This window comes from Lutra lutra, chromosome 6, assembly GCF_902655055.1.
Source record: "Lutra lutra chromosome 6, mLutLut1.2, whole genome shotgun sequence".
Taxonomy (NCBI): Eukaryota; Metazoa; Chordata; class Mammalia; order Carnivora; family Mustelidae; genus Lutra; species Lutra lutra.
The window spans coordinates 19471507-19498977 of NC_062283.1; the positions used below are offsets into that span (position 1 = coordinate 19471507).

General features: G+C 38.9%; 1 protein-coding gene across 2 annotated transcripts; it reads left to right on the plus strand.

Moving 5' to 3' along the window:
- Positions 1 to 5512: 5512 nt before the first annotated feature.
- Positions 5513 to 26261, plus strand: EEF1E1 (eukaryotic translation elongation factor 1 epsilon 1). 2 transcript variants are annotated; one of them, XM_047734539.1, is made up of 4 exons: positions 5513 to 5645; positions 11206 to 11406; positions 16876 to 16971; positions 25978 to 26261. In XM_047734539.1, exons 1-4 carry the CDS (start codon positions 5559 to 5561, stop codon positions 26116 to 26118), a joined length of 525 nt encoding a protein of 174 aa, XP_047590495.1. In that variant the 5' UTR covers positions 5513 to 5558; the 3' UTR covers positions 26119 to 26261. The 2 variants fall into 2 exon arrangements, with proteins under 2 accessions (XP_047590495.1, XP_047590496.1); XM_047734540.1 differs by lacking the exon at positions 25978 to 26261 and adding an exon at positions 19256 to 19615.
- The last annotated feature ends 1210 nt before the right edge of the window (positions 26262 to 27471 follow it).

The following is a 27471-nucleotide window of genomic DNA, read 5'->3' on the forward strand; positions in this document are numbered from 1 at the left end:
CTCGAAATGAAGGTATGGGAGGCTAACAAGGGCCCCAAATATATCAGGTCCTATCCCGAGAACCTGGAAATATATTACTCTATAAAGGAATATAAAAAAGGGTCTTTGCAGATATAATTAAGTTAAGGATCTATAGATGGGGAAGTTATCCTGGATTACCCAATTGGGACTTCTATGCCACTACAAGCATCTTTATGAGAGCGGGACTGAGGGAGACTTGACACACACAAAGGAGAAGGGTATGAGAAGATGGGACAGAAAGAAATCTGAAGATGCTGGCCTTGATTGGAATGATGCAGCCTGCCGACACCTTCATTTTGGTACAGTGAAACTGATTTTGGACTTCTAATTTCCAGAATGCGACAAATGAATTCCTGTTGTTTTAATCCACCAAGATGGTAGGAATTTGTCACAGCAGGCATAGGAAAGCTAATACATAGGTGTTTCCTCTATTTATCAGGTTTCAGAGATTTGTACATATGTTTATGTTCTAAATTACTCCTTATCTTTCTGGATTTTTTATATTCTTCCTAATTTTCTTCCTGCTTGCTCTGTCTCAGATTGAGGGAGATATAGTAAAGGCTCCTATTATTCCTGAGTTTCTACTTCCTCTGCCATCTCCTATTGTATCTCCGGGTAAAAATTTTCTCATGTTTCTGGGTATGGAACATTAATCACTATTTTTTTTTAAATTTTATTTTTTATAAACATATATTTTTATCCCCAGGGGTACAGGTCTGCGAATCACCAGGTTTACACACTTCACAGCATTCACCATAGCACATACCCTCCCCAATATCCATAACCCCACCCCCCCTCTCCCAACCCCCCTCCGCCCATCAACCCTCAGTTTGTTTTGTGAGATTAAGAGTCACTTATGGTTTGTCTCCCTCCCAATCCCATCTTGTTTCATTTTTTTTTAAAGATTTTATTTATTTATTTGACAGGCAGAGATCACAAATAGGCAGAGAAGCAGGCGGGGGAAGGGGGGGGAGCAGTCAGAGAGGAGGGGGAAGCAGGCTCCCTGCCAAGCAGAGAGCCCAATGTGGGGCTCGATCCCAGGACCCCAGGATCATGACCTGAGCCGAAGGCAGAGGCTTTAACCCACTGAGCCACCCAGGCACCCCCATTAATCACTATTTTATCTTTATCCTGTATTGTAGCCTTTAGCATTATAAAGTCCCCTTTGTTCTTTCGGATGTGGGATATACTCTTGTAAACAGCATCATGTGAATTTTTCTTTGTTAGACAGTTCTAAAATCCTTTTTGGGGCACCTGGGTGGCTCAGTCAGTTATGCATCTGCCTTCGGCTCTGGTCATGATCTCAGGGTCCTGGGATGGAGCCCTGTGTCAGGTTTCTCTGTTCAGCGGGGAATCCGCTTCTCCCTATCCCCCTGCCACTCCTCCTTGCTCATGCTCCTCTCTCTCTCTCTAGTAAATACAAAAAAAAAAAAAAAAAAAAATCTTTAAAAAATAAAATCCTTTTCTTTTATAGGTGAATTAAACTTACATATTTATTAATATAATCATATACTTGGCCTCAGTTCTGTTAAATGGGTACAGGCAGACATACAGCCATCCACTTACATGGTCTGCTTTATTTGCTTGCATTTTCTCTTTCTTTTGGTGCTTAAGACAGCTTATGTATTTGCTCTATGGTTACTTTTAGAATAATACCTTTATATAATAACTGAGTCCTCTCTTCTTGGGTATACTGCCTATCACTTACCTATTATGAACAATATTGGAATTTGCTAGAAATCTTTTCTTTCTCCTTCCCTCCTGCTCCTTCAGCACCTAATGTGAAATAATAGCTTTTTTCTTCTAACCAACACCAATTAGCAAGCTAGTCTCAGTTCCATATGTTCTTCATCTTATCTCCCCACTTTTGATAATTATACAAATAGCTACAGTTTTTGATAGTTATACATTTTTTATAGTTATATTGTTCCTACCATGCAGAGAAGACAAGCATTGTATAATGACTACCTCCATTATGTCCATCATTTAGTCATGGTACTAGAGATAATCAGGGACACCTGGGTAGCTCAATGGGCTAAGCCTCTGCCTTCAGCTCAGGTCATGATCTCAGGGTCCTGGTTCTTAACAGGGAGTCTGCTTCCCTCTCTCTCTCTACCTCCAGCCCTGCCTACTTGTGATATCTCTCTCTCCCTCTCTCTCTCTCTTTTCTCTATCAAATAATTAAATAAAATCTTTATTTAAAAAAGATAAAATCAATTCCCCTTGAATATAGAAGTCAAAACTCAATTTCCTAGATTAACTTACAGCCTTGCACACAAGCAAGTGACTAAGTTCTGCAATCAGAACTTTGATCCAGAGGTGTGGAATGTTAGGAAGCCACTGTGCATGGACCTGCCATTTCTGCTGAAAAAGCTAGTGGCCCAGGCATCCAGCTTCCACAGGTAATGATGAAAGAGAAGTTTCCCAATGATTTGAAGGTCATGTTCCTGAGGCAGAAGCAGCATTGATGCTGTTAGCAGTGGTAACTGCAGTAACATCTAATTTCTGGTGTTTGTACTTTGTAGCCATGACACATATGGTAGAAGTTCCTCAACAGGCCAATTCTCCAACTTGGTTTTGGAATCCTAGGTTTGAGATCATTTCTCTAGCCTCCAGCCTAACATTATTGTGAACTTCCTAAAATCCTCTTCTGTACTTCCTCCCTAGAGTAGATACTGTTGATTGTATCCAAACGTCCTGACTTGAATCATACCTGGAGGGTCACACATCTTCTACTATTTTTGTAGAGATTGAATGATATACATTATGCTAACACACTGAGCAGACACTCAACAGTGCTCAGCAAGGATTAGTTTCCCTCTGGATTCCTGAGGAGGTAAATAAGGAGGGTACACAGGCAGCCATGGTAGATCATGTTGAAGTTTCTGAAATAGATCTGCATTTATTAAAGACATATTCAAGCACTGGACATGGAATGTCCAAACCTCAAATGTTTCCTGGAATCTCTCTGGGCTATTAAACTCAGGAGCAAAGGTAACAAGGTTTATATACATGACTGGCTATATAAGTCATGGGGCCCACTGCAATATGAAAATGCAGGGTCCTTTTAAAAAAAACTATAATGGGGGAATGGGGGGGCTCCTGGGTGGATCAGTCGGTTAAGTGACTGACTCTTGATTTCAGCTCAGGTCATGACCTTAGAATCGTAAGATTGGGTCCTGCATGGGGCTCCATAGTGGGCAAGGAGCCTGCTCAGGACTCCCTCACTCCCTCTGCCCACCACTCCCCTCCCCACAGCTTACACAGGCATGCACACATGCATGCACACATGCTCTCAGTCTCTCTCAAAAAAAAAAAAATACTATATATATAATGAATTTCAAGATGGCAACAGCAGAGCATTAAACCAACCACAGGGCACTTCTAAGCTTGCATGCCCATGAAGCTTGCCGTGTCCATATGAAGCACTTCTGATCTCTTTCTCATCTGTTATTGTTAAGAATAGGGAATATGACAGGGACATCTAGATCCCTCCATTGCCACCCTTAACTTCTGTTTAAAACAAGCAAGCTGTGATATTTATATGTCACAACTGGCCACAACAAAAGACTTTCCAGCCAATCATACAAAATTACTTTAGTGTGCAGTTGCATATCAAAATTACAATTACAAAATTACATTAGTGGTATAAAAACACGTGTTCACTTTAAGGGACAAGTATACAAAATTGCATGTTCACTTTAAGGCAAAAAGTGAAATACGTGTGCTTACCTTAAACACTGAAAGACATAATGTCAACACGAAAAGGAACCAGATAGAATTCAAGCCCACTGGGGTTATATTTGGGGAAACTGAGTCTTAATAAGGCTAACTGCCTGCCTAGAGCGACCCAACCAGTTAGTGCTGAATAGAGTATGGAACCTCTGGCTCCTGGAATCCAGTTTAAATTTGCCTCTTTTATATGGCACCATCTCCCTTCCCGTTCATCTCAGAAGCACTGCATGGGGTCACTAGTTTCCCCCCATCCCATTCATGAACATCCACAAAAAAATTAAGAATACCAGAAAACAAAAAGAAATTCAATATTAAAAAACTTCAGGGCTTAAAGGGAAGAAGTTTCTAACCACATTAAAACAAATTTTCTTTTTAATTACAAAATCTATCTGTAATAATTTGAACTGGATAAATTTAAAGATGATATCCTACCCATTTATCAAATCTTACTCCCTCAAATTATCATTTCTATCATTTAGGGGAATATCCATTCAGTTATTTTTTTTATCCTGGAGCTCAAATCATAGTTCAGGTCATTTAGGTCAAAACTTATATACCGTCCACTGGAATTACATAACTATGGAATTTTTTAAATGTTTTATTATAAGCAGAACCCGAACCTAAATACTGAAAATAGGTGAATTTTCTCAGAGAACTGGCCTTTTTAGAAGTAATGAAATAGTCGTTCAATTCTCTGTATATGGAAAATAGAAAATCAATGTGCAATAATCCACTTCCACTGGAATTTCCTTTGTATTTTGTTTATGTTGATTTGACCAACTTTCCTTTTCCTTACATTTGCTTCTGCTGCCAGTGTTAACTCATTAAGTATTTGGGGGTAAGGAAGGTATCATACATGGACAGCATTTCCCTATGAAATGGCCATATTTCTGAATTAGTGATGAGCTACCTTGTAGTACTTCATTTCTCTCAGACTAATACACATTTTGTTTCTTCACTTTTCAATGTGGAGAAAAAAATTCCAGAAATCTTTTGGAAGTAGTCCAGGCTTCAACGTACACTACACATTTTCTACTTAAAGACATAAGCATATAACAGCTCAAGGGGAAGATGTTATGTGCATTTCTCATGTGCTGGATAAAAGCTACATAAATTAAATCAATACTTTTATCTTAGTAGTACTGCAAATAAGATCATTAAAACTATTGATGGCTGATTTTCCTGGGCCACGGGAATTGCTTGATGGTATCTAATATACCCAGTGCTCTATAAATAATCTTTAAATTTTAACGCTCTGCTACTATTGAGCTGTATATTGAAAGAAGAAAAATTTGTTTTTCCAATACAATTAAAATCCCCATGAATAATACCCTGTTAGAAATTCCTAATAGACCATGAACTCTTTGCTATTTAATTTGATTGTTCAAATTCGGAGATTCCCAAGCCAAGCTACGGTAAATGTCGATTCCAATTATGCATAAAAAGTCTCTTAGCATGCCAAATCAGCTAACCCGGTAACTCTGCCAACCAGGACAACAGCCTGCTGTCTAGAAATGGGCAGACTCCGTCTACTGCAACACCAAAGCCCGTTATGCCAAAAGATCCTCAAGAGCTCCAAGAACTCACAGAATTCTTTGCCACCCGCTCTCCACCTGTCTTACACCCATCTTTCCGCCCCGCCCCTTACCTTGGCCCCGCCTCCCCGCTCAGGCACGTTTTCCACGCCCCCCTGCGTTCAGCCAGTAGCTGGTGCCGTTTGTGGGAGCGGGCCTTCCCTCCCAGCCAATGCAGGAGATCCTTGCTGTCCTGGTCCCGCCCCTGCCAGGAGCTCCTGCCGGAAGATGGCGGCGGCCGCGGAGTTGACGCTGCTGGAGAAATCCCTGGGGCTGAGTAAAGGGAACAAATACAGCGCTCAGGGCGAGCGCCAGGTGAGAAGCGGGGCGGCGTGGAGGGAAAGAGGTGGATAAGAGCGGGGGCCCTTTGAGGCCAGGTAAGATGGGCAGGCCGGCAGAGGCGGAGGATGCGGCTCTGCTCCCCACGTGTCTGCGCCGCAGGGCGGGCTGGCTGGCTGGCGTCTCTCGGTCTCCTGCGGCCCTGGCTCCTGAGGGTTTCAGGGGTATCTGCCTTGTTCCGGCTTTGTCTGAACTTTTCCTCCTGGGAAATGTCGTCCTGTTTAAGGAAAGCGAGGAGGGCCCTCAGAGAGCCCTTAGGCCGATCTGAGGATCCCGTATTCAGTGACAGCACTTACTGTAACATTAGTTTTCAGTGTCCAGCAGCTACTCCAGAGAGCTAATGGGGTGTCAAGTAGCCCTGTGCTGGGACTGGGGGATGCAGCAGTGATTGAGAAGACGGACACACTCCTTCCTCCCAGGAACCTTGGCTTCAACCTGGGTAGACAAAGATTGTTGCTATTTTAATTACAGTAAGTGAAAAATGCTGCATTGAAACCGAGAGAGGCTGAGAGAGCACATACTTGGTCTTGGTCCAATGTGGGAGATTCAAGGAAGGTTTTTCTGAGTTCAGGTTCAGTGTGAGACGTGCAGAGAATGAAGGGGAAGGTTAATAACAGTATGAAGCTGGTAAGATATAAGGACTCAGATTTCTCAGGACAGTGAAGAACATTTGTGTTTCGTTCATAAACGTTGCTTAACGTGCTTGGAAAGCATTAGGAAATGAGAATGATTGTAAGGAGACTACTTTGGATAGGTAACATTTTTTGCCCCCCCCTTTGAGATTTTTTTCCATGTGATGTTTATTTTTTGTTCTTAGTTTTTCTGTTCTTAATTTGGTTTATGTGTTTTTTTTTTTTTTAAGATTTTATGTATTTATTTGACACGGGGCGGGGCGGGGGGGGGGGGGAGCAGGCTCCCTGCTGAGCAGAGAGCCTGATGTGGAGCTTGATCCCAGGACCCTGAGATTGTGACCTGAGCTGAAGGCAGAGGCTTAACCCACTGAGCCACCCAGGGGCCCCTTTGGTTTATGTTAAAAGCAGTCCTAGTGTAGATTTTACACGTAAGTTCAACTGAAGCCTAGGAAGGTCTTGGGGCTCGCCTAAGATGAACCCACTGATTGGAGACCAGGCTGCCTGCTTTTGCTTTTTCCTCTGGCCTCATGCTGATTCCTTCCTTTCACCCACTGCTCCCTAGTTTGGTTTCTGTTTTTTAGAGAACATTGCCAAGACATGAGTCTTGCCTTCAGGAAGCTTACCTAGTATGAGAAATAGTCATTGGCAGTTAACTTAAGGCAAGACAGAACATCTACCTGTTACGCCCAAGTTTCGTGTCCAAGAGACCACCAAGGAGCCAACACCAATGCAAGCACACGAGGGTTTTTTTGACAAGCTTAAGCTTGGGCCCAAGTATACCCGACACAGCAGAATAGGGACCTGGACCCCGAACCAGATTACAGTCAAGAGTTTTTACTTTTTTTTTTTTTTTTTTTAATTTTTTTATTTTTTTCAGCATAACAGTATTCATTATTTTTGCACCACACCCAGTGCTCCATGCAATCCGTGCCCTCTACAATACCCACCACCTGGTGCCCCCAACCTCCCACCCCCCACCCCTTCAAAATTCTCAGATCGTTTTTCAGAGTCCATAGTCTCTCATGGTTCACCTCCCCTTCCAATTTCCCTCAACTCCCTTCTCCTCTCCATCTCCCCTTGTCCTCCATGCTATTTGTTATGATCCACAAATAAGTGAAACCATATGATAATTGACTCTCTCTGCTACAGTCAAGAGTTTTTAAAGACAGAGTAGGGGTGGACTTGGCAGTAGGTGATTGGGCCACGATCACCATCCCTATGTTCTTGTGATTTATTACAGTGTTAAGCTATCCTATTTCTGACATGATTTATTACAACGTCAAGCTATCCTACTCCTGACATGACTTATTACCTCGTTAAGCTATCCTATTCCTAATTGGTTTTTGGTATGGTGTGTTGTTTTCAAAACCTTTGGTCAGTCTTCCTGGAGCTAGGGGTCATTTACTGGTCACAGAGACCTAAGATGGCTGCCGGGGCCAAGATGGCTGTACTTATGTCAAGGCTAAACTTGAGGTGGGTACAGCCTTGTTTTTCTTGGGCCTCCACATACTAAACAGAGGAGATGTTGCTGACGAATGTGGAGGAGAAAGTTAATTTTGACTGTGAAAGTGAATTCGTAGTAAACTTCACAGAAAACCTGGTGTTTAAAGCGTGTGAGACCAAAATTATGAAAGATTGGGAAGTTTGGGACAAGGAGTAGACCAATATGAAAAATACTACAATGTGAAGTAAGCCCAAAATTATAGTTTGAGGGTAGTTGTGAGGGCTTTGTGGAGTTCAGAGTGTGGTTTCTTATTTTAATTGAAACTTTTTTGGTGGGGGGGGATCTTAGCAGAAGGCAACTATTGAAAGTTTCTATTTCTATTTATATCTTTGGTGAAAGGGATGGGAATAAATAAAAATATTCAGTCTGGTTTTGGTGGGGAAGAGACAACTGACAGCAGTAAGCCAGCAATGGTGTGAAAATGTTGGGGTTTGGGAGCAAATTGTCTAGAAAGAATTCTTGAACCATCTTTCGTGCAAAGGGGGTGGTTTTATTAAAGCACAGGGACAGCACCCAGGGGCAAAAAGAGCTGCACAGGAGTTGTGAGGAGTGACTGATTATATACTTTCAAGTTGGGAGAGGACTAAGGATAGCATTAGTCTCTAAGGAATCTGGAAGCAAGGTTTCTAGGATCTTGCAGGGCTAGCTGTTGTTAGGAAAAGATCATTTATTGCTGTCTAGTAAAACCTTAATCAAGAGACCTTTCAGACATGTATCAGTGGGCCATATGCTTGGAGGATGAGTACTAACATATATCCTGGGGGGTAGAGATAAAGGAAGTTTTGAAAGGGATTTTTATTTGTTAAGGAAGACTTACAGGATCCTGGAGGTCAGGCTACTCTTAAGCTAAGGTTGCCTTTTGCCTTTAGCAAAGTATTAACATCGATGGAGGCAGTTGAGTTCCTAGAGGAATGTCACTCTGCCTGTCTCGAGGACTTGTCATTGGGCTGTAAGTTGTAAGGAAATTTAATTTTTTTCTTTTGCCTTTGTTCGCCACATCAAGTAATAAAGCATTCTTTGCAACATTACCAGTTACACAGTAGTCACCCATCTGTGTATATCCTCCCCTTCCATGGTTTTGGTATCTGTGGTTTTGGTTGCCCGTGGTAGCCATGTCCAGAAACAGATGATTCTCCTTCTGACATAGTGTCAGAAGGTCAGGAGTAGCCTAGCACTGTGTCAGAATGCCTACGTGATTCACCTCGCTTCATCTGATTATATAGGCATTTTGAAATCTTGCATCATCACAAGAAGAGTGAGCGCAGTAGAATAGGATATTTGGAGAGAGACCAACCTCATTCACATAACTTTTATTACAGTATATTGATATAATTGTTCTACTTTATTGTCAGTTATTGCTGTTAATCTCATACTACGGTGCCTAATTTATTACTTCAACTTTGTCATAGGTATTTATGTATAGAAAAAATATAATATATGTAGAGTTTAGTATGGTACATCAGCATATTATAATATTACTTAATAGCCATCAACGATGATTACTTAGAAGACCATGGCATCCTAAAATGAATGTAGAAAAAGTATATATCCCACAATTGCAACTACATAAGATTTGTGTACTTTAGGCTGTAGGAAGGAAAGAGAAGGGACTTTCAAGTCAATCTTACTTTATCCAGACCCTGATTCTGCCGTGACAAAGCAGGTGACCTTGGTTCTTTGTCTGTAAGATGATAATGAAATTACTCACCAACTTAGAAGGTGGGATGATAACGTAACTGGGAAGTTTTGTTTTAAGATTTTATTTATTTATTTGACAGAGATCACAAGTAGGCAGAGAGGCAGGCAGAGAGAGAGGAGAAGCGGGCTCCCTGCTGAGCAGAGAGCCCTATGCAGGGCTCCATCCCAGGACCCTGAGATCATGACCTGAAGCGAAGGCAGAGGCTTAACCCACTCAGCCACCCAGGAAGTTTTTGAGTTAGCAATGTAGGATGGTGGATCATTTATTTTTACAAATAATTCTCTTTAGAATTAAATGTCATTTCTCCCACACGCTCATTGATTGCAAGTTCTTTTTGTTTTTCTTTTTTGTTTTTAAAGTATAGCATACCTTCAGAAAAGCAAATAAACTTCAGTGAGTTACCACAAAGTGAACACAGGTAGGTAACCACACAAGGAACCAATCAACAAGAAATAGAACAATAGAACCAGCATCCCCAGAGGGTTTTTTTGTTTTCTTGTTTTCTTTCAGTGCATTTTTTAAAAGGATATATTTCGTGATCTTAGAGGTGGAGGCTTCATTTGAGTGTGAAGGCAAAAGTGAAAATTCTAGGAGCTAAGTAGTAAATGGAAAGTAGGTGAGAAGGAAAATCAGAGAGTGGCTTTCATTACTTCCTTTGACTTGTAGAAGGTAACCTTTGAATCTGTATCTGTAAAAGGTTAATATCTTTGTGTACTTTGCAGAGTCCTGTTGACCTATAGGTGAGCATGAAAGGGCCCTGCAAAGTGTAAATCACTTTACAAATACAAGGTACTATTTAGTGACTGCAGAAATCAGCCATTCTTCCCAAGAAAATATGCTTTTTTGGTTTGTTGGGTCGTTTAGATTGTATATTGTTACTTGTAATTGGTCAGCCTCCCCATCAGATGGTACCTTCCATTTTTAAAAAATTTCTCATTGTGCTTTAAATTTCTTGGTTGTGCATCAAGAGCATTTAAATTAATTGTCAATTTCTTATAATCTGAGTCTTTGTATTGCTGTTCTAATAAGGGAAACAAAAACTGGACTATTTTTCAGATGATTACCTGAAGCCCAGACTATTATCAGTGGCCCCAATTATATTTTGGAATGTTTTTTAGATATAAAATATTGGCCAACAGTGACTTCACTCTAAATGATTCGAAAATTGGTAGATACGCAATTCATGGCAACCAAGTCATTGTCACAGTCCATACCTGTGTTAACAAGATATAATTATATTAGATCACTTATCACTAAAACCAGCCCAGATCTCATTTGGTGGTTCTAACTATATTGACATTAAGTCAGCATGACTATAATCATATTCTTTTATTATAGAAGTCAGGTTTATTTAAGTATGTTCATCTTGCTAAAAGAGGATATTGGTAAACTTGATCAAAATTAATGCAATATTATTGGGATTTCCATTTTTTCCTCTTGTGTATGCATGATTATGAATTAATGTAGAAATACTGATTTTTTGCAATGTTACTACCAGTTTCACTTGAAGCATCTGTTATCAAATTGTAAATAACATCTTAACTACTATTTTCCTGATTTTCATTTGAATATCTTAGTATCTTAGAGTAGAATCCTAGGGCATTTGAAAAACCAGTGAGGGATTTAGCAAGTCCTTACAACTTGAGGTCCTGTTGAGATCTGTATTTTAAATTTATCAAAAGAATTTTTTTTCTTTTTAAGATTCCAGTTCTTCAGACAAACAATGGTCCAAGTCTAACAGGACTCACTACTATAGCAGCTCATCTTGTCAAGCAGGCCAACAAAGAATATTTGCTGGGGAGCACTGCAGAAGAAAAAGCAATCGTTCAGCAGTGGTTGGAATACAGGGTAACTCGAGTAGATGGACACTCCAATAAAGACGATATCCGCACTCTGTTGAAGGTATTGTGACTTCTCTTTAGAGGTTAAAACGCATGAACTGTTTGTAGCAGGAAGCTCTCTCCCCTGGGATTCACTAGTCGAAGCCATTGGCCTTCTTGTTTCCTTCTGCCTCAGGGTAATTTGTACCTGTTATTACCTATGCTGGAAACAGACTCTGCCTACCATCCCCCTTCAGATCTCAGCTCAGATGTCTCTTCCCCAGAAATGGTTTTGACCACCTCTCTCTAACATATGCGGGTCCTTGTTCTGTATGTTTTTTCTTTCTAACACTCATCACAGTCAACCATTATTTGTATGATTCTTTTTTTAATGTCTTAATACTTAGTTTCTCCACTCAGTAGTAAAGTACTTTCTCGAAGGCAAGAAGGAAATCAGAATCATTGGGAGCTACTGAAAAAACCCATTAGATTAATCTGAAAAAAACCCACATTTTTTTCCTTCAGATTTACTGCTTTAAGATTTGTATTTTCTTTCCAAAGAAGCAAAATCGGAACAAAAGAATCTATTGATATAAGGTATAAGCTGAATATGGCTCCAGAGTCACCAGCAGTGAGAAACATTCTAAATGACATTTTTTATTATTTACATAAAAATAAAGCAGATAAAAAAAATTTTTTTTAATAGAAGCTTAGAATTTGAAGGAACCTTAGAGATATCCAGGTAACCACATATCACTGCAGGAATCCCTTCTGTTTTGTAATTTTGTTCCCATTATAACATAAACTGGTAATATAAGTTGTGAAAGAAGGTCTCGTAGAACTGAAAGCTTTTCATTGATCACTCTGGGGGAAATGGTTTAAACTATATTTTTGAAAGTTATCATCAAGAGAACTGATAAAAAATGAATTTCCGACCTTGTTCCTTTATAGGTCTGTCCTGACCAACTATACATGCTTAATTAATATCCATACTGACCCCTCCCACTGTCCTCTGCCATGCTCAGCAGCCTTTCCAGAGCGAAGCAAGCATGTCTTCCCTTTAAGTGAATGTGGGATTTCAGGCAAATGAAATATAACTATCTCTTAAAATTTTCCAGAAACAAGGATAGTAATAAAGTACTTCATTCTGAAAGATGTGAGCAGGATTTCACCAAATTAGGTTTATAAGTTCAAAGTTGTATTCAGAGATTGGGTATTAAGAACATGGAAGTACTTCCAACAAAATGTTGTATCTGGGATATGTAAATATTATTGGAAATTCCAGTGAAGAGAATCTGACTAGAGATATTGCCACTTTTGAAGTGTAAGGAACAGGCTATTTGGTTGTCATCCTTGCTCTGTCAGTTTCCTTACCTGTACCTGCGCTGATGCACTTCTAAGGACAGTGGTACAGTGACCCAGTAGACACAGTCTTTGCCTCTACAGGGCTTAGACCAGTGGGGGAGACAAATGTATGTATAATGGACCGCAGTGTGATTTTTGGCCATATGAGCATAGGTGAGAAAGCGTTGTTTTCTGTTTTTGTTTTGCTTTTTGCTGTTTTTATTTTAAAGGCAGTATATACTTGTTATAGAAATTTTTAAAAATATAAGGAAAAAAAATTCTCAAGCATTAGTGGTCCCACCAAGAGAGAAGTGCTGATAACACTTAAACTTGGTCATCAGATATTTATCGAAATCCCTTCATGTTCTTTCCATGCTTTTCTTTTCCATAAAGATGTGTGTGTGTGTGTGTGTGTGTGTGTGTGTGTGTTTGTTTTAAAAGTGAGCAGCTATTGGCTGCTGTAACTTGCATTTTTTTGTTCACTGACAATTGCGAACATCTTTCATGTCCACAAAATATTCATTGATGCTGTCTTTTTGATAACCTGTTAGTATTGCCTCATGTAGGTGTACCAGGATTTAAATAATTTTTAAAAATTTCCTTGTATGCATTCTTTGCCCATTTTTAATACCAGGCTATTTATCTTCGTATTACTTATTTTCTTACTCTCTTAAAGTTCCATTTCAGGCTAAAACCGCTATTCTAAGTTTAAAAATGGCTCATAATTAAGGTAATATATAATTTCAAAATGACAGGCATTACAAAACACTAACAATTGTTGAATCTAGATGGGGAATATATAGCTGTTTATTACCTGCTTTTTCAATGTTATTAGAAAGTTTAATACTAATTAGGAAACAAAACCTCAGGTAGAACTCTATAGGGGGAAATGTTTGTTAAATTTTGGTAGTGGCATGCGAAAGATTTGTTTAAAACATATGAATATTGAATGTTCTGTGAATATTCTGAATATGTGAAATTCTGTGATATGGCAGAGAAGATTTGAACTATATGACTAATCAGAAAAATTTTAATTATAAAGACATTTTAAAGATGACAACCTTGAGAGTCTCTATAACAAAAAACTTACAATGGATTCTAAGAAAATATACTCTGTACAGAGCAGTGTTCAGTTACTGGTTTAGACGTTTTTTAAAAATGCTTCTTAAAATTAAATTGAAGATATATTTGTTTTATTCTTAACTTTATCCAGGTTGTTTCATTTGAAGATACTTGGAGAGAAATCATCTCCATTCACAGATCACTCTAGAATTTAAGTGGTAGCTCTTTATATACCAGTCTATTTCACCCTCTGTACCCAAATTTTACTTTGATTTTTCTGCATTTGTCTCATTTTTATCCAATACCTTTATGCCCTCATCTCTACCAACCCTAGCAATTCCATGTTTATATAGCATTTTGAAAATTACTGTCTTTAGATGAAGACATGGGCATACTCAAAGAGATTAAATTCAATTCAGCAAATATATGGAACTACCATGTGCCAGGTATTTGGGATGTGATTTGAGAAAACAAAATGTTCTCTACAGTTTAAGGCGTTTTTCTGGAATAAATGCTATTGACCACTGAGCAGTGTTCTGTAACTAGTCCTTAGAGGAGGAGCCTGTGAGAATACCTGATAATAAACCGTGTAACTGATTTATAAACCTTTGTCTAAAGGTTATAGGAATCTTTTGTCTCATTTGATTTGAATGCAGCATAATCAATGCATCATGAATTCCTGTGCTGTTAAATTATATGTTAATTTTGAGAGGAACCCAAAGTATTCATGTGATTTTTTTTAATCTACATTTTTTATTTTCTCTGGGAGGTAATTGATTAATTCATGTTGTTCTGTCAGACTTTACTTCTGATTTGGATTAGGATTTCTTAAGATTTTTATTTCATTTTATAACATGTACTTTAATTCTTTTTTTCCTTCAAAAGTGTTTATTCACCACTGAGGGAGCTCAGTGCTTAGTAGTATTTTGTTGTTGTTGTTGTTGTTAAAGATTTTAAATGAATTCTTTTGTGTATATAACTTAACATTGCCTTTTGATGATTGTGGTCTAGAGAACAAATGGCAAAGGACTTTCTGTAGGTTTAAGTGGTGTTTAAAACTGGAGTCTTTTGGGGCACCTGGGTGGCTCAGTGGGTTAAAGCCTCTGCCTTCAGCTCAGGTCATAGTCTCGGGGTCCTGTGATCAAGCCCCGCATCAGGCTCTCTGCTCAGCGGGGAGGGTGCTTCCCTCTGCCCCCTGCCTGCCTCTCTGCTGACTTGTGATCTCTGTCTCTCTGTCAAATAAATAAATAAAATCTTTAAAAAACAAAAACAAAAACACCTGGAATCTTTTAGGGTGGCTCAGTTGGTTAAGTGTCAGACTCTTGGTTTGGCTCAGGTCATGATCTCACATGTTGTGAGATGGAGCCCTGCATGGGGCTGCACAATCAGCATGGCATCTGCTGGAAAATTCCCTCCCTCTGCCCCTCCCCCACACCACACCTGCATTCTCTCTCGCTCTCTCAAATAAATTAATAAATCTTTTTTAAAAAACTGTGGAGTTTTGCAGGTATTGGAAAAACTAGATCTCCAGTTGTAAAAGAATGAAGTTGAAGTTGGAATGTTACCTTACACGATATATAGAAATTAACTCAAAATGTATTGAAGTCCTGAATGTAAAACGTAACACTATAAAACTTTTAGAAGAAAACTTAGGGAAAAAAATATCATGTTATTTGATTTGGCAGTGATTTCTTGGATATGACACCAAAAGCATAGGCAACTAAAGTTAAAATGGATAAATTGGACTACATCAAAATTTTAAACTTCTCTGCATCACTGGACATAATCAGCAGGGTGAAAAGTCAACCCATGGAATGGGAGAAAATATTTGCAAATCATATAACTGGTAGAGTTAATATCTAAAATATATAAAGAACTATGGCCCAGCAACAAAAAAACAAAGAACCCAGTTAAAAATGTAAAATGGTGCAGTTGCTATGAAAAACAATATGCTGATTACTCGAAAGATCAAAGTAGAATTAGTGTGTGTGTGTGTGTGTGTGTGTAATAATTCTACTTATGGATATATACCCAAAATAATTCAAAGTGGCCTTTAAAGAGATGTATATACACCCACATCCATAGCAATATTATTGATGATAGCCTAGAAGGGCCCATTGGCGGATGACTAGATAAACAAAATGTGGTATATATGTAAACAATGAAATTCTATTTAGCCCCAAAGGGAAGAAAATTCTAACTCATGTTAACAACATGACTGACCCCTGATGGTGTTAGGCTAAGTATAAGCTAGTCACAAAAAGACAAATGCCCTATGGTTCCATTTACCTGCGGTATCTAAAGTTGCCAATTCATAGAAACGGAAAGAGTGGTGGTTGCCAGGGTCTGGGGTGAGGGGGAAATGGGGAGTTGTTTAATAGAATAGAGTTTTAGTTTTGCAAGGTGAAAAAATTCTGAAGACTGGTTACACAACAGTGATATGTACTGAATTATACACTTAAAAGTGGCTAAGATGGAAACATGATTGTATTACACTTAAAAATTTTTAAATATACATATGTAAAAATACAGCAAACCAATAAATTATAATCCTCTTAAGAGAAATTGTTGAAGAGCTTTTATGTTTTAATGGAAAAAGTAAATATAACAACATAATTTACAAAACTATTTTCTGCCCCTCCCAAAATTGGTATCTTTGAAATGGTCATAGATGGCATTTTGAATAGCATTTTTTAATGTTTTCTTATTTCTCTAAAATAAAATCAGACTAATAACATTTACCCTATTTTTTAAAAAGAGGTGACTGGTATATGATCCATTCCTTTGATTCTGAATCTATTAATGTCAGATTAAATTTATCAAATTAAAAAGGAGTGTTTTATAGTCTTCTAAATGTTTGAAGTCCAGTGATATGGTAGTTAACTTTATAATTACTGTCTTTTTTTTTTTGAAGATTTTATTTATTTGATAGAGCACATACACATGTGCATGAGTAGCGGGAGGGACAGAGGAAGAGGGAGAATCTCAGACTCCGTGCTGAGTGTGGAGCCTGTTGTGGGGCTCGATCTCACAGCCCTGAGATCATGACTTGAGCTGAAATCAAGAGTTGGATGCTTGCCTGGCTGAGCCACCCAATTATTACTTATTTTTAAATTAAAATTTTGTTTTTATTTGTTTCTTTTAGGATCTTAATTCATATCTTGAAGATAAAGTCTACCTTACAGGATATAACTTTACCTTAGCAGATATTCTATTGTACTATGGACTTCATCGCTTTATAGTGAGTATTGTTAGCATTTTTCTCTGTAATGTTCAGAATGATTTTTATTTGTCTTAAATCAAATTTGCATTTTCACCTTCTCAAATAAAAATGAATTATTTTTATACAAGGTATGTTATGCCATATTCCTTCTACAGTTCCATCAAATATAGTAGCTTTCTGTTCTTTAAAGTGTTTACTTCCTATCATTGTTTCTACTCTTGTTCACACCTACTTCTCTTGCCACTCTTTGAGTTGGACCGTCATCATTGCCTGGCCCCCATCATCACCATCCTACTCTCCTTCTAACATCCTAATTGCAGTACCCCATATTCTGTGCAGCCTCTAATCCTTAGTTCTTAATCTCTTATGCACTAATCCCATCATTATCTGAGGCAATTGGATTCCTTTGCATTTTCCAGACCCATATACTTTGTCCCCATCCAACTTAGATCCCCTTTTATGTAACTTCTGTAAGTATCTGCAGCTTCTTTGCTCCATGGTGCATTCACCACCCTATGCCTGTAAATCCCCACCTCTTTTTCAGTTCTAATAAATGCCTTCAGTCCCATGGCTAGGCTGAGCTCTGTTGGAGTCATCCCAAAGTAGAGATTGGTACCACTATAAATTTATACTATTCAGTTTCAGCCAGGCTCTCCTATAAATCAGCTCTTACGTTGCTCCCAGGCATATTTCCAGACCTTCAGTACTTTCCTTAACCCCATCCTTTCCCTCCCCCTTTATCTTCAGTCATTATCACAGAGCCCTCTTCCCTCTTTCACCTAGAAATTGGAGACTGTTGATTTGAATGCCGTCATCTTCCAGCCCACTGCATGCTCGTCCTCATCTGCCTTGTCCCCTTTCACTGCCCTCTTACTGAACTCACCCTCCTGCCCCGTTTCTGGATCTTGTCCCAAATTTTGTATCCTTTCTTTCCCATATGTGCAATTTTTCCCCTTATCTGGTCAGTCTCTTTATTCTTTTTAGTTTATTTATATATTTGAGAGAGAAGTGCGGTGGGGGAAGGGTAGAGGCAGAGGGAGAGAGAGCATCCTCAAGCAGACTCCCCACTGAATGTAGAGCCCAACTTGGGGCTTGATCCCAGGACACTGAGATCAAGACTTGAGTTGAAATCCAGAGTCAGACGCCCAACCAATCAAGCCACCCAGATGCCCTCTGGTCAGTTTTTTAAAATTTTATTCCATCTTAAATTTATTTACAAACATTATATGGCACTCACTATGTTCTCCATGCTTTATAAATGTTAACCCATTTAATCCTTACAGCAGCCCTACAAGGTAGGTGCTATTATTATCATCCCCATTTTACAAATGATGTGAGGGAGGCACGGAGAGGTCAGATATCTTCTTTGAGATCACCCAGTTAGTGGCAAAACCTGGTCTGGAAACCAGGCAGTTTGGCTCCAGAGTTTGTGCTTCCTTAAGTCTCTCTGCACCTAAACATCTTCCCAACACCCAGCTTCTCCCCGTGGGAAAAAAATAATCCATACATTTTTCTGTATTCCGCACCTCATGCATCTACTTAATCGGGTTCTTTTGTTTCCACCTCCTGGATGCCTCTGTCATGTGTCTTCCTGTGATCCTGGGTGACATTGACCTAGTTCCAGAATTCATTATCTTCTGTCAGAGCTATGAAATGGCTTCCTGCCACCATTCTCATCTCATACAGTCCATCTGCATTGCCACTGGAGTGATTTTTCTCACAATTGTGTCTTTCTCAAAATAATTAAGTAGCTCCTCACTGCCTGGGATGGGAGCTCCTCCTTCGTGTTGACCCTGTCTCCCCTGCCGGCTTCATTGCCCTTGTTCTCCCCACACACCCCTCTCTCAGCCGTAACATACTCCCTGGTCTCTCACCTGTGCTCCCTCTCCTCAAGATCCTCGCACTGCTTTTCTCTTTGGCTCCCAAATTTGTTCACGTTTCCGCAGGTGTCACTCAGCTGCAGCACTGACTTCTGGTGAAGCCCTCTCAGACTCCTGAAGCATACTGAAGTGCCCTTACCTCTGTCTCTCTCTGTGCCTCACAGACTCCCTCAAGCTCTGGTTTGTTTCAGTTTCTGCTGTCATTCTTGGAAAATTTCTGTCTCTTAAATCATAAACTGCTTGAGCCAGACACCGCAGCAACTCATATCTGTAACACTACCGTCTGACGTAATTCCTCCCACATGCATAGCATCTGCCCTCTTCTCCGTAAACTGAATAACATAACGGATTCCTCTAGATCTTTCAGTTTACCTCATAACTTGAAAGGAGATGGGGCTAGTAATACTATCCTTCTATGATAGAGAAGGAAACTCGGGCTTGGAACATCAAGTGCCTTGTGCAAAGACACAACCTGGGTTTTGGAGGGGCCAAAACAAACTTCATCTTCTGCTGCAGGTGTCACAGTGTATGGGGACGCCTGTCATACACCATCAAATACCATAATGTATGATAATATTTCCTCATTCCCCCCTCAAGCTCTAATTCCTCAGTGGATTTACTCAACTTATTAAACATCGTTTCTCTAAAATCCCTAAGGGATTGTGCTCAGTTCTATAACATTATCATGGTAACCACCTAATAGGATCTTTCAATCACTGCTAGTCTCTATTATTACAACTATATTTACTGAGTTCATTATATATGTCCATAATACTGTTCTTGAGAGACATAAATACAAAACCCTATTTTTAAGCAACTGTTGATCTCTTCACAGAGGTAAGACTGTTTCACATGAAAAGAACTGAATAAGGGGCACCTGGGTGGCTCGGTGGATTAAGGCCTCTTCCTTCAGCTCAGGTCATAATCCCAGGGTCCTGGGATCGAGCCCCGCATGGGGCTCTCTGCTTAGCAGGAAGCCTGCTTCCTCCTCCCTCTCTGCCTGCTTGTGATCTCTATCAAATAAATAAATAAAATCTTTAAAAAAAAAAAAAGAACTGAATAAGGCAAAGTGCTAATTTCTGGTCAGAATATTATGGAAAACTTAAAGAGGCAAATAGAATAAAGTAAAATGGAGAGTCATGAAATTGTCAGAAAAATATCTGCAGGATTTGGATGCTTTGGCTATTTAAGGGAATTTGTGTTGTTTTAGAAGGCTTATGATAAGTTTGGATATAAATCTTGCCTATAAGTAGGATGACCATCTGATTTCTCATCTAAAACAATAGTTTTGACAGTGAAAGGAGAGTTACTAATAATTATTGGTACAACTGGAAAAAAGTAGAACAAATGTTCCTTGTACTTTGAAGAGATAAGACTCTATTTTAAGCAAAATAAGGGGACTAAGGAGGATCATGTCTTATTTCTCTTTGTACCCCTTCCAGCTCTGAGCACAATGCATCTTACAACTAGATGCTTATTGAGATCAGCAATACTTAGCAGTCTCTTCCTCTTCATACTTCCTGTTTTAGGTTATATATCTTTATAGTGCAGTCTTTAGTTTATGCTTCAGTATGATTAACTCTAAAACCTTATTCGAATGTGCAGACAGTTTAAGTAGAGCTGAAGTAAATTTGATCACAGCAGCCTTCTCTTATTTTCTAGATTCAAAATATTTTAGTAACTTTTAATGTAGAGTGGTGATGTGGCACAGTTTACATCATTTCAAAATACAAAAGCCTCTAGCTAAAGAGAATTTGCTGTTATGGTATCTACCCATCTTTATCCCGATGACAAATCTACGGTCTTTAAACTAGGAGGTGTCCATAGCTTGACTTGAGGGCAAGCCCAATGTTAAAACCATGGCTACTTTCTAGAGGAGCAAAAGAACAACTTATATCTAACAACAGCACCCTTGTAGGCATTTTTAAAACATTTAAACATGGCATTACTTAATTTTAAAAGCTGAATATTAGGAGAAATGTCATCTCTAATCCTATGTGTGATGCTGTCAGCAGGCTAGTGAAGGCCTGGCTTCTTGTGGCATAGAGCTCTCATTAAGGACAGCATCTCTCCCATGTAATAAAGTGTAACTCTTGCAAACCAAGTGTGTATTTATGTTTTTCTCTGTTCTGGCTTATGCAGGTCATGCAGTAGGGAAAGGAAATATTCAGGAGGAGGGAGCTTGTCTGGAACTTTTTGGCCAGCAGTGTGAACAAGGTCATAATTCTATAAAGCAAAATAGTAATAGCACAGGCTACAGATTTATTTAATTATAAGTTCAGGTGCTCTGGAGGGTGTTTGATTTTCATGCAGGTTAGAAGTGTTTTGTTCCATGCAGCATGTTAAAATTCAGGTTACATTAACAATATTTAATGATAATGTGCCCGTTTATGTTTCCTGTTTTGGGATGTATATCCCCTTTACATGTAGTGACTAGGATATAGTGAAGGATATTACGCTTTTCTTTTTCAAAATAACAGTGAGTAGAATGATATGTAAACCATTCAGCTTACCGTCCCTATGCGTTCATGAAATGAGTCCATAACCAAAATATCTCTCTCAGCCTGGTCTGTGTGCAGGTAAAGTACATCTGAGAAATAAACACCTTCTCAAGGAACTCCTCACAGACTCAAAACTTTGCTGTGATAGACTTGCACAGTGGTGTTAAATGACATCCCTCTTGACTTAGGTGTAAATATATCCAGATGAGAAAAAGGGGATTGTTCAGTATTAAGTTCAGGCAGAGTCATGTGTAGCTCAGGTTGGCTACCTGTTCACATTCACGAGACAATTTCTTGTACTTTGTTTGCTTTGGCAGTATATTTATTTTTGCCCACATGCATTCCTTCATTTATTTGTTCCCATTATTAAATACTTAATACGTAATCAACACAGTGTACAAAACAGCAGTCAGGGAACCTTCAAGTCATCAGATAATCCCACAGTATTTTGTTTCATTGTGAGCCCAATTTTAGTTGCGGCTAAGTTACTCTAATTATAAGATCTGGTCTATCTTAATTCCCTTTGAGGAATATTACGTTGTTCTTCCTTTGTGAAACTGCCAGTTAGTGTGGCTGTTTATTATCCTACCAGTGACTCATTGCTTTCTTAAAGTGATTGCACTCATAGATAGCCGTCCCTGTGAACAGACTGTTACTCAAGATTATTGAAATCCTTTGTAGCGTTATGTGCTGCTTGACTATGAGATTGTTATCAACTAAAATACATTTGTTTTGAAGTTAGGAACACCAGTGGAGGTACGTTGTTCTTTTAGAAAGAAAGGAAAAGTACAAGAAACAGCTTCAGTGCAGTCCAGGAGCACCAACCGTAAAGAATGTCCCGAAGGTAGCAAACCGGCCTCTCGCCCCGATCTGGAATGGGTCACTTAACATGGTGCTCACATGTCTCCGTGGGAAATTGGTGACTAAGAATATCATCTCTTTGGCTTTGAAGGTTCAGACTAGATATAGGGAGCCAATATAAGTAAAAAGGGATGATTAGGTAGAAGGAGCCAAGCATCATCGCTATAGACACACTGGCATGTGGGCCAGTAAGAAACAGGAAGTGGTGACTGAAAAGTCACATTGTGTTTCCTGCTGTAAGAAAGGAAAAGAAACTAGCCAACTAGAGAGGGATGCTGGAAGACCAATGTTGTACATGAAAGGACCCAGGAGATTCCATCTAAAAAGTTCTAAAAAATTGTAAGGTTTTTCTTTGCAGGGGAGGGATCTGTTTTGTGTTTGTTTATAGTAAATTCAGAAATAAAATGTCTACCAAAAATGTGGCAGAGATAAATTGAGATCAGTTATAAGTTTCTCAGATTCATGGGACAGGCTCCAAAGTTTAAACTAAAAAGAGGGTAAGTGGTAACCTGAACCTTTTGGGAAAGTTCTTGTGTATTTTTGGCTAACTTTTCTGAGGGAAAATGAACAGATTTACATTCTCTGAAGTAGATCATCTAGTTAAAAATTATTGGAATAAATTGGAAATGTTAGCAGAAGCTTTAGAACCTCTTGGAATAAAACTTACTTTGTACCGTGGCTCCTGGGTGGCTCAGTCAGTTAAGCATCCGACTCTTGTTTTCAGCTCAGGCCATGATCTCATGGTTGTGGAAGGGAGCTCTGCATTTGACTCCATGCTCAGTGGGGAGCCTGCTGGAGAGTCTCTTCCTCTTCCCCCACTCACTTGCTCTCTCTCTAAAATAAAAAAATCTTAACATTTATTTTGTACCCCCCAAAAAACAAAAAATGACAAATTCCTTTGTGCCATGAGTCTACTCATAATTCTTACACTAGAGACTTAGTGTGAAATTTTTAAGTTGGAGAATATTGATTTTGTTGTGTGTAGTATCTTGTTTTCGCAAAAGAGCTTTGCTGAAGTTGATTTCAAATATATGTATGTACATTTGTATGTATGTTTGAATGAAGAAAACTCACCCCCCATTTCCTGTTAGATTTGTCACTGTGTTTACTAGTTGTTGAGATTTTTAAAAAATCTTGTGTCTTCTTTTGAAGTCAGTGATGAGGTTCACATATGGGAACGATTTAGAAAAAGAATGAAATGTCAGCTCTTTTACAAAATATGTTTTACCTTTTGAAATATAAACTGATAATTAGTTTATTCTGTAGTGGTTGTTTATTTGCCTCCTGTGTACAGACCAGGAATAAGATAATTCTTAGGAGTAAGATAATTCTTAGGGATAAGATAATTCTTCATATGTGAAGCCATGAATTCTCTTTTAATAAAAAGTACCTTTTATATTAAGAAAAGACATTCTTGGCCAATTTTTTTGAGTAATGTGTTAATTTTGTACCTCCAGGCCATAGATGAACGATATTATAGGTGAAACAGTTATAGTAACATATTTCTGATAACTAGACGTAACCCTATACCGCCTTAAACAAGATGAGTATATATTTATAATTTGTTTAGCAGCTTATAAGTAAGGACCTACATCTGAAACTTAACTTTTTTTTATGTAGCAAAAGCAGGAGACTCACTACTAATAATTTAGGTAAACTGAGCCAACAGAGTTGGACATCAGAGGCCACCAAAGACAATGTTCAGATATCAGATATTGATAGAATAATATCCCCATATCTAAGGTAAAAAGGAAAGCAGGATGATTTGTATCAATTTTCTTTTTAAGTTACCTCATAGTAAATATGAAATGGGAATATGAGTTCAAGTAAACATTTATTGAGAGAATACTATGTGTCTGCTTTTAATTTTATTAATATAGTTTTGTATTCTGCAATACACTTTGCCTACTAGAGTGATTTGCCCTTCAGTGTTGTTGACTCAGTAACGTAGCAGAGTATTTGCCTATAAACATGAATATATGCTAAATTCTGAACAGCCACAAGACGTCTGTCTCACTAGACGTACCTTCCAACAAGCAGCCTGCTAACGTGTTTGAACCACAGGAGGGTTTTTTTTTCCTCTTGTGTGAATATGCCAGTCCATTTTACAGACACTTGTAATAGTAGTTGAGTAAATGTTAATTTAACAACATGAAAAGGAGCCAGCTACCCTATTCTTTTTTTTTTTTTTTTTTAAGATTTATTTATTTATTTATTTGACAGACAGAGATCACAAGTAGGCAGAGAGGCAGGCAGAGAGAGGGAGGAAGCAGGCCCCCTGCCGAGCAGAGAGCTCAATGCGGGGCTGACCCCAGGACCCTGAGATCATGACCTGAGCCGAAGGCAGAGGCCTTAACCCACTGAGCCACCCAGGTGCCCCAGCTACCCTATTCTTAAACATGGGTCATAGCTGTAGTTACTGCCCCATTGGCTCTCTCTTTATCTGACAACTCTTTATGATTCCAGTCCAAGATTTGTCTCAGAGAAAAGTTTCTGAGTCACCTACTCTGGAATTGGAGCCCAGTGAAATGATCAGCACCAACTGTTCTTTTTTTCATCTTTCTCTAACCAAATCTCTGGGCATTCTTGTAGCTTGACAGGAAATTGTGTGACCTACTACATTCACTGGAGATAGAGTTCAGTTTTGTAGCAGACCAAATTGAGAAGGTCTTTTGTTCATCTGAGGCACATGCCACTGGAAATAGCCCTTCCTTCTTGTGTTTGGCAATAAATACTTGAAATTAAGTGGGTCATTGTCTCCTTGAATACAGTTTTTCCCCAGAGTTTAATAGAAAGGAAGTGTATATTTTTTTCAAGTTTACATGGTATTCCCTTGTTAAGCATGTTAAAGCCTAATAAAACTTGCTTTTGGATTTGCTAAAAAATATTGTAGAAAGAACCAATGTCTTAGCCTTTCGAAAGCTATTGTCTTCCTTTCTCCTATCTTCCTTTCCGAAAAGTAAAAAACAAAACTCTTTCTGTTAGTTTGATGATCAGAGCCAGCGTCCCGAACAAGAAAATATGGAGTCAGAACAGCTAAGATAAAACAGCACTAACATCCTGTTTTGCAGCTTAGACAGGATCATACCAACATTCTGCTTTGCAACCTTTGCAGAAATGACTTCTGCAAAACGTTCTAAAATTAGACAATTAACCACAGAAGTATTTGTCAATATCACAGGCAAGAGGTAGTTAAGACCTGAGCTCCCAGATGTCAGCAAAAAAAAGACCATCAGCACATGGACATTAACCTAATAGACATACGTACTTGAACAAAGCCCTGATTGGCCCGATCAGCACACCCTGATTGCTGAAGAAAGTTCTGCAAAAGAGTTCTTAAAAACCCCTAAACTTAGAAACTCTGAGGGCAGCCCACTCAGGCCCCCCTTCCTCTCCAGGAACTTCGTACTCTTCCTCAGTATTTTCTTTGCTGTCCACCAGTCTTCATCTGGACCTCTTCATTCTTCGAAGCAGCGCAGGCTTGGGCACTGAAGGAACCCAAGTTCTGTAACACTTGGACCTCCAGATGCTGGGTTAATGTAATTCTTGGCGTTTGTTGAAAATTTGAGACTTCCCTAAAAGGCACGCCTGGTGTTGAACTGAACGTAAAAGCATCAAACAAATGACTCTTCTAAGTGGCTGAAACTCTTACTCCTATCTAAATATATTGGCTTTTGAGAACTGGAGTTTTTCTCCCTGAGTTTTCTATCTTCTACGCAAATGATTTTGAAAATTGTTCTTATGCAATGTCTGTGTTGTGTGTGTTTTTAATCTCTGTTTAGGTTGACCTGACAGTTCAAGAAAAGGAGAAATATCTTAATGTGTCTCGCTGGTTTTGTCACATTCAGCATTATCCAGGGATCAGGCAACATCTGTCCATTGTTGTCTTCATCAAGAACAGACTATATACCAATGCCCACTAGAAGCTGTCCATGACACACAGAAGCGTGATCACAAATATTTTAAATGGAAAGTGTATCATTCTGGACCAGAGAAATAACGTAAATGGATATGCAGTCATTCTTTATTTGCTGAAGTTGGAATAAACTTACCTCTGAATGTTTTATTTGTTCTTTAGTTGAAATTTTGCAGCTTTTTTGTAAAAATTCAACTGTCAAAACTTGAGATCAACTTATAAATTAACCTTTTTTTTAATAGATGAAACTTATTTTAGTAAAACTTGCAAATCAGTGGCTTAATCTTAAGGGAAAAAATAGTCCTTTCAAGTGGCTGACAAACTTGGCTATTTATCAGCCTCCTTCTCATATTTTACAATTCATTTTCCCCTTATGGATATTTACAGTAATTTGTGTAATAAGAACTGTGATAAATTGTGCCAAGGACACAGAAAGGGAAAACAGATGGATTCGTTTTCAAATATTTATGTGAGCCAGTAAATGTGGTTGAAAAAATCTTCTTTGTTTCTTTCTTTCCTGTAGTCAGTATTCATTGAGGTGAAACTAACTACTGAAGTGCCCTGGAGGGAGCTGGAGTAAGACTTGCTCAGTGGAGTTAATGGTTCTTTTGTTGTTGTTGGGCTCAGTGGAATATGCAGGGAATAAAAACAGGAGGGGAAATTACTGCTTTCTAACTTCAGACTTGACAGCGATCTAGATTTTTCTAAACTAGTGCTCGCTTCGGCAGCACATATACTAAGATTTTTCTAAACTAAAAGCCAACTCAAAGCTGCTGCTGAAGCACTGTAAAAAACGAAGACGTGTTATTAACAAATGTATACATTTTAACACTTGCTGGCTGATTAAGTAATCAGTTATTGAAAGCTAAATATTGGATATTTCCAAATAATAAGGAAAATAAAGCCTTTGAGTGGCACCTGGGTGGCGCAGTCAGTTAAGCATCTGCCTTTGGCTCAGGTCATGATCCCTGGGCCCTGGGATGGAGCCCCACGTCAGGCTCCCTGCTCAGCAGAGTCCTCTTCTCCCTCTCCCTCCACCCTTCATCCCAGCTCATGCTCTGTCATATTCTCTCTCTCTCTCCTACTTGCACACAGTCTCTCTCTCAAATAAATAAAATCTTCTTAAAAAATAGAGCCTTTAGCGCTTTACTGTTTCATACTATTTTGGTGCTGGTGCTGAATCTGAGTAGTATACAATTCAAAGGTCAAGTGAAAACAGAGATTTGGGAAATAGACAGCCCTGTGGTTGAGTTCTGCTTTTATCACTTACTAGCTATATGACCTTGAGCAAATCAGTTAGCCATATTTCCTTAATCTATAAAAATAAAGCTAACTCTAAGTTAGGATGATTAAATGAGGT

Excerpts from the sequence above, each read along its gene's own strand:
- EEF1E1 (XM_047734540.1), top strand. The coding sequence starts at position 5,559 with ATGGCGGCGGCCGCGGAGTTGACGCTGCTGGAGAAATCCCTGGGGCTG. Across the intron at positions 11,407-16,875 it reads ATATCCGCACTCTGTTGAAG|GATCTTAATTCATATCTTGA; the intron begins GTATTGTGACTT and ends TGTTTCTTTTAG. Across the intron at positions 16,972-19,255 it reads ATGGACTTCATCGCTTTATA|AGAAGGAAACTCGGGCTTGG; the intron begins GTGAGTATTGTT and ends CTTCTATGATAG.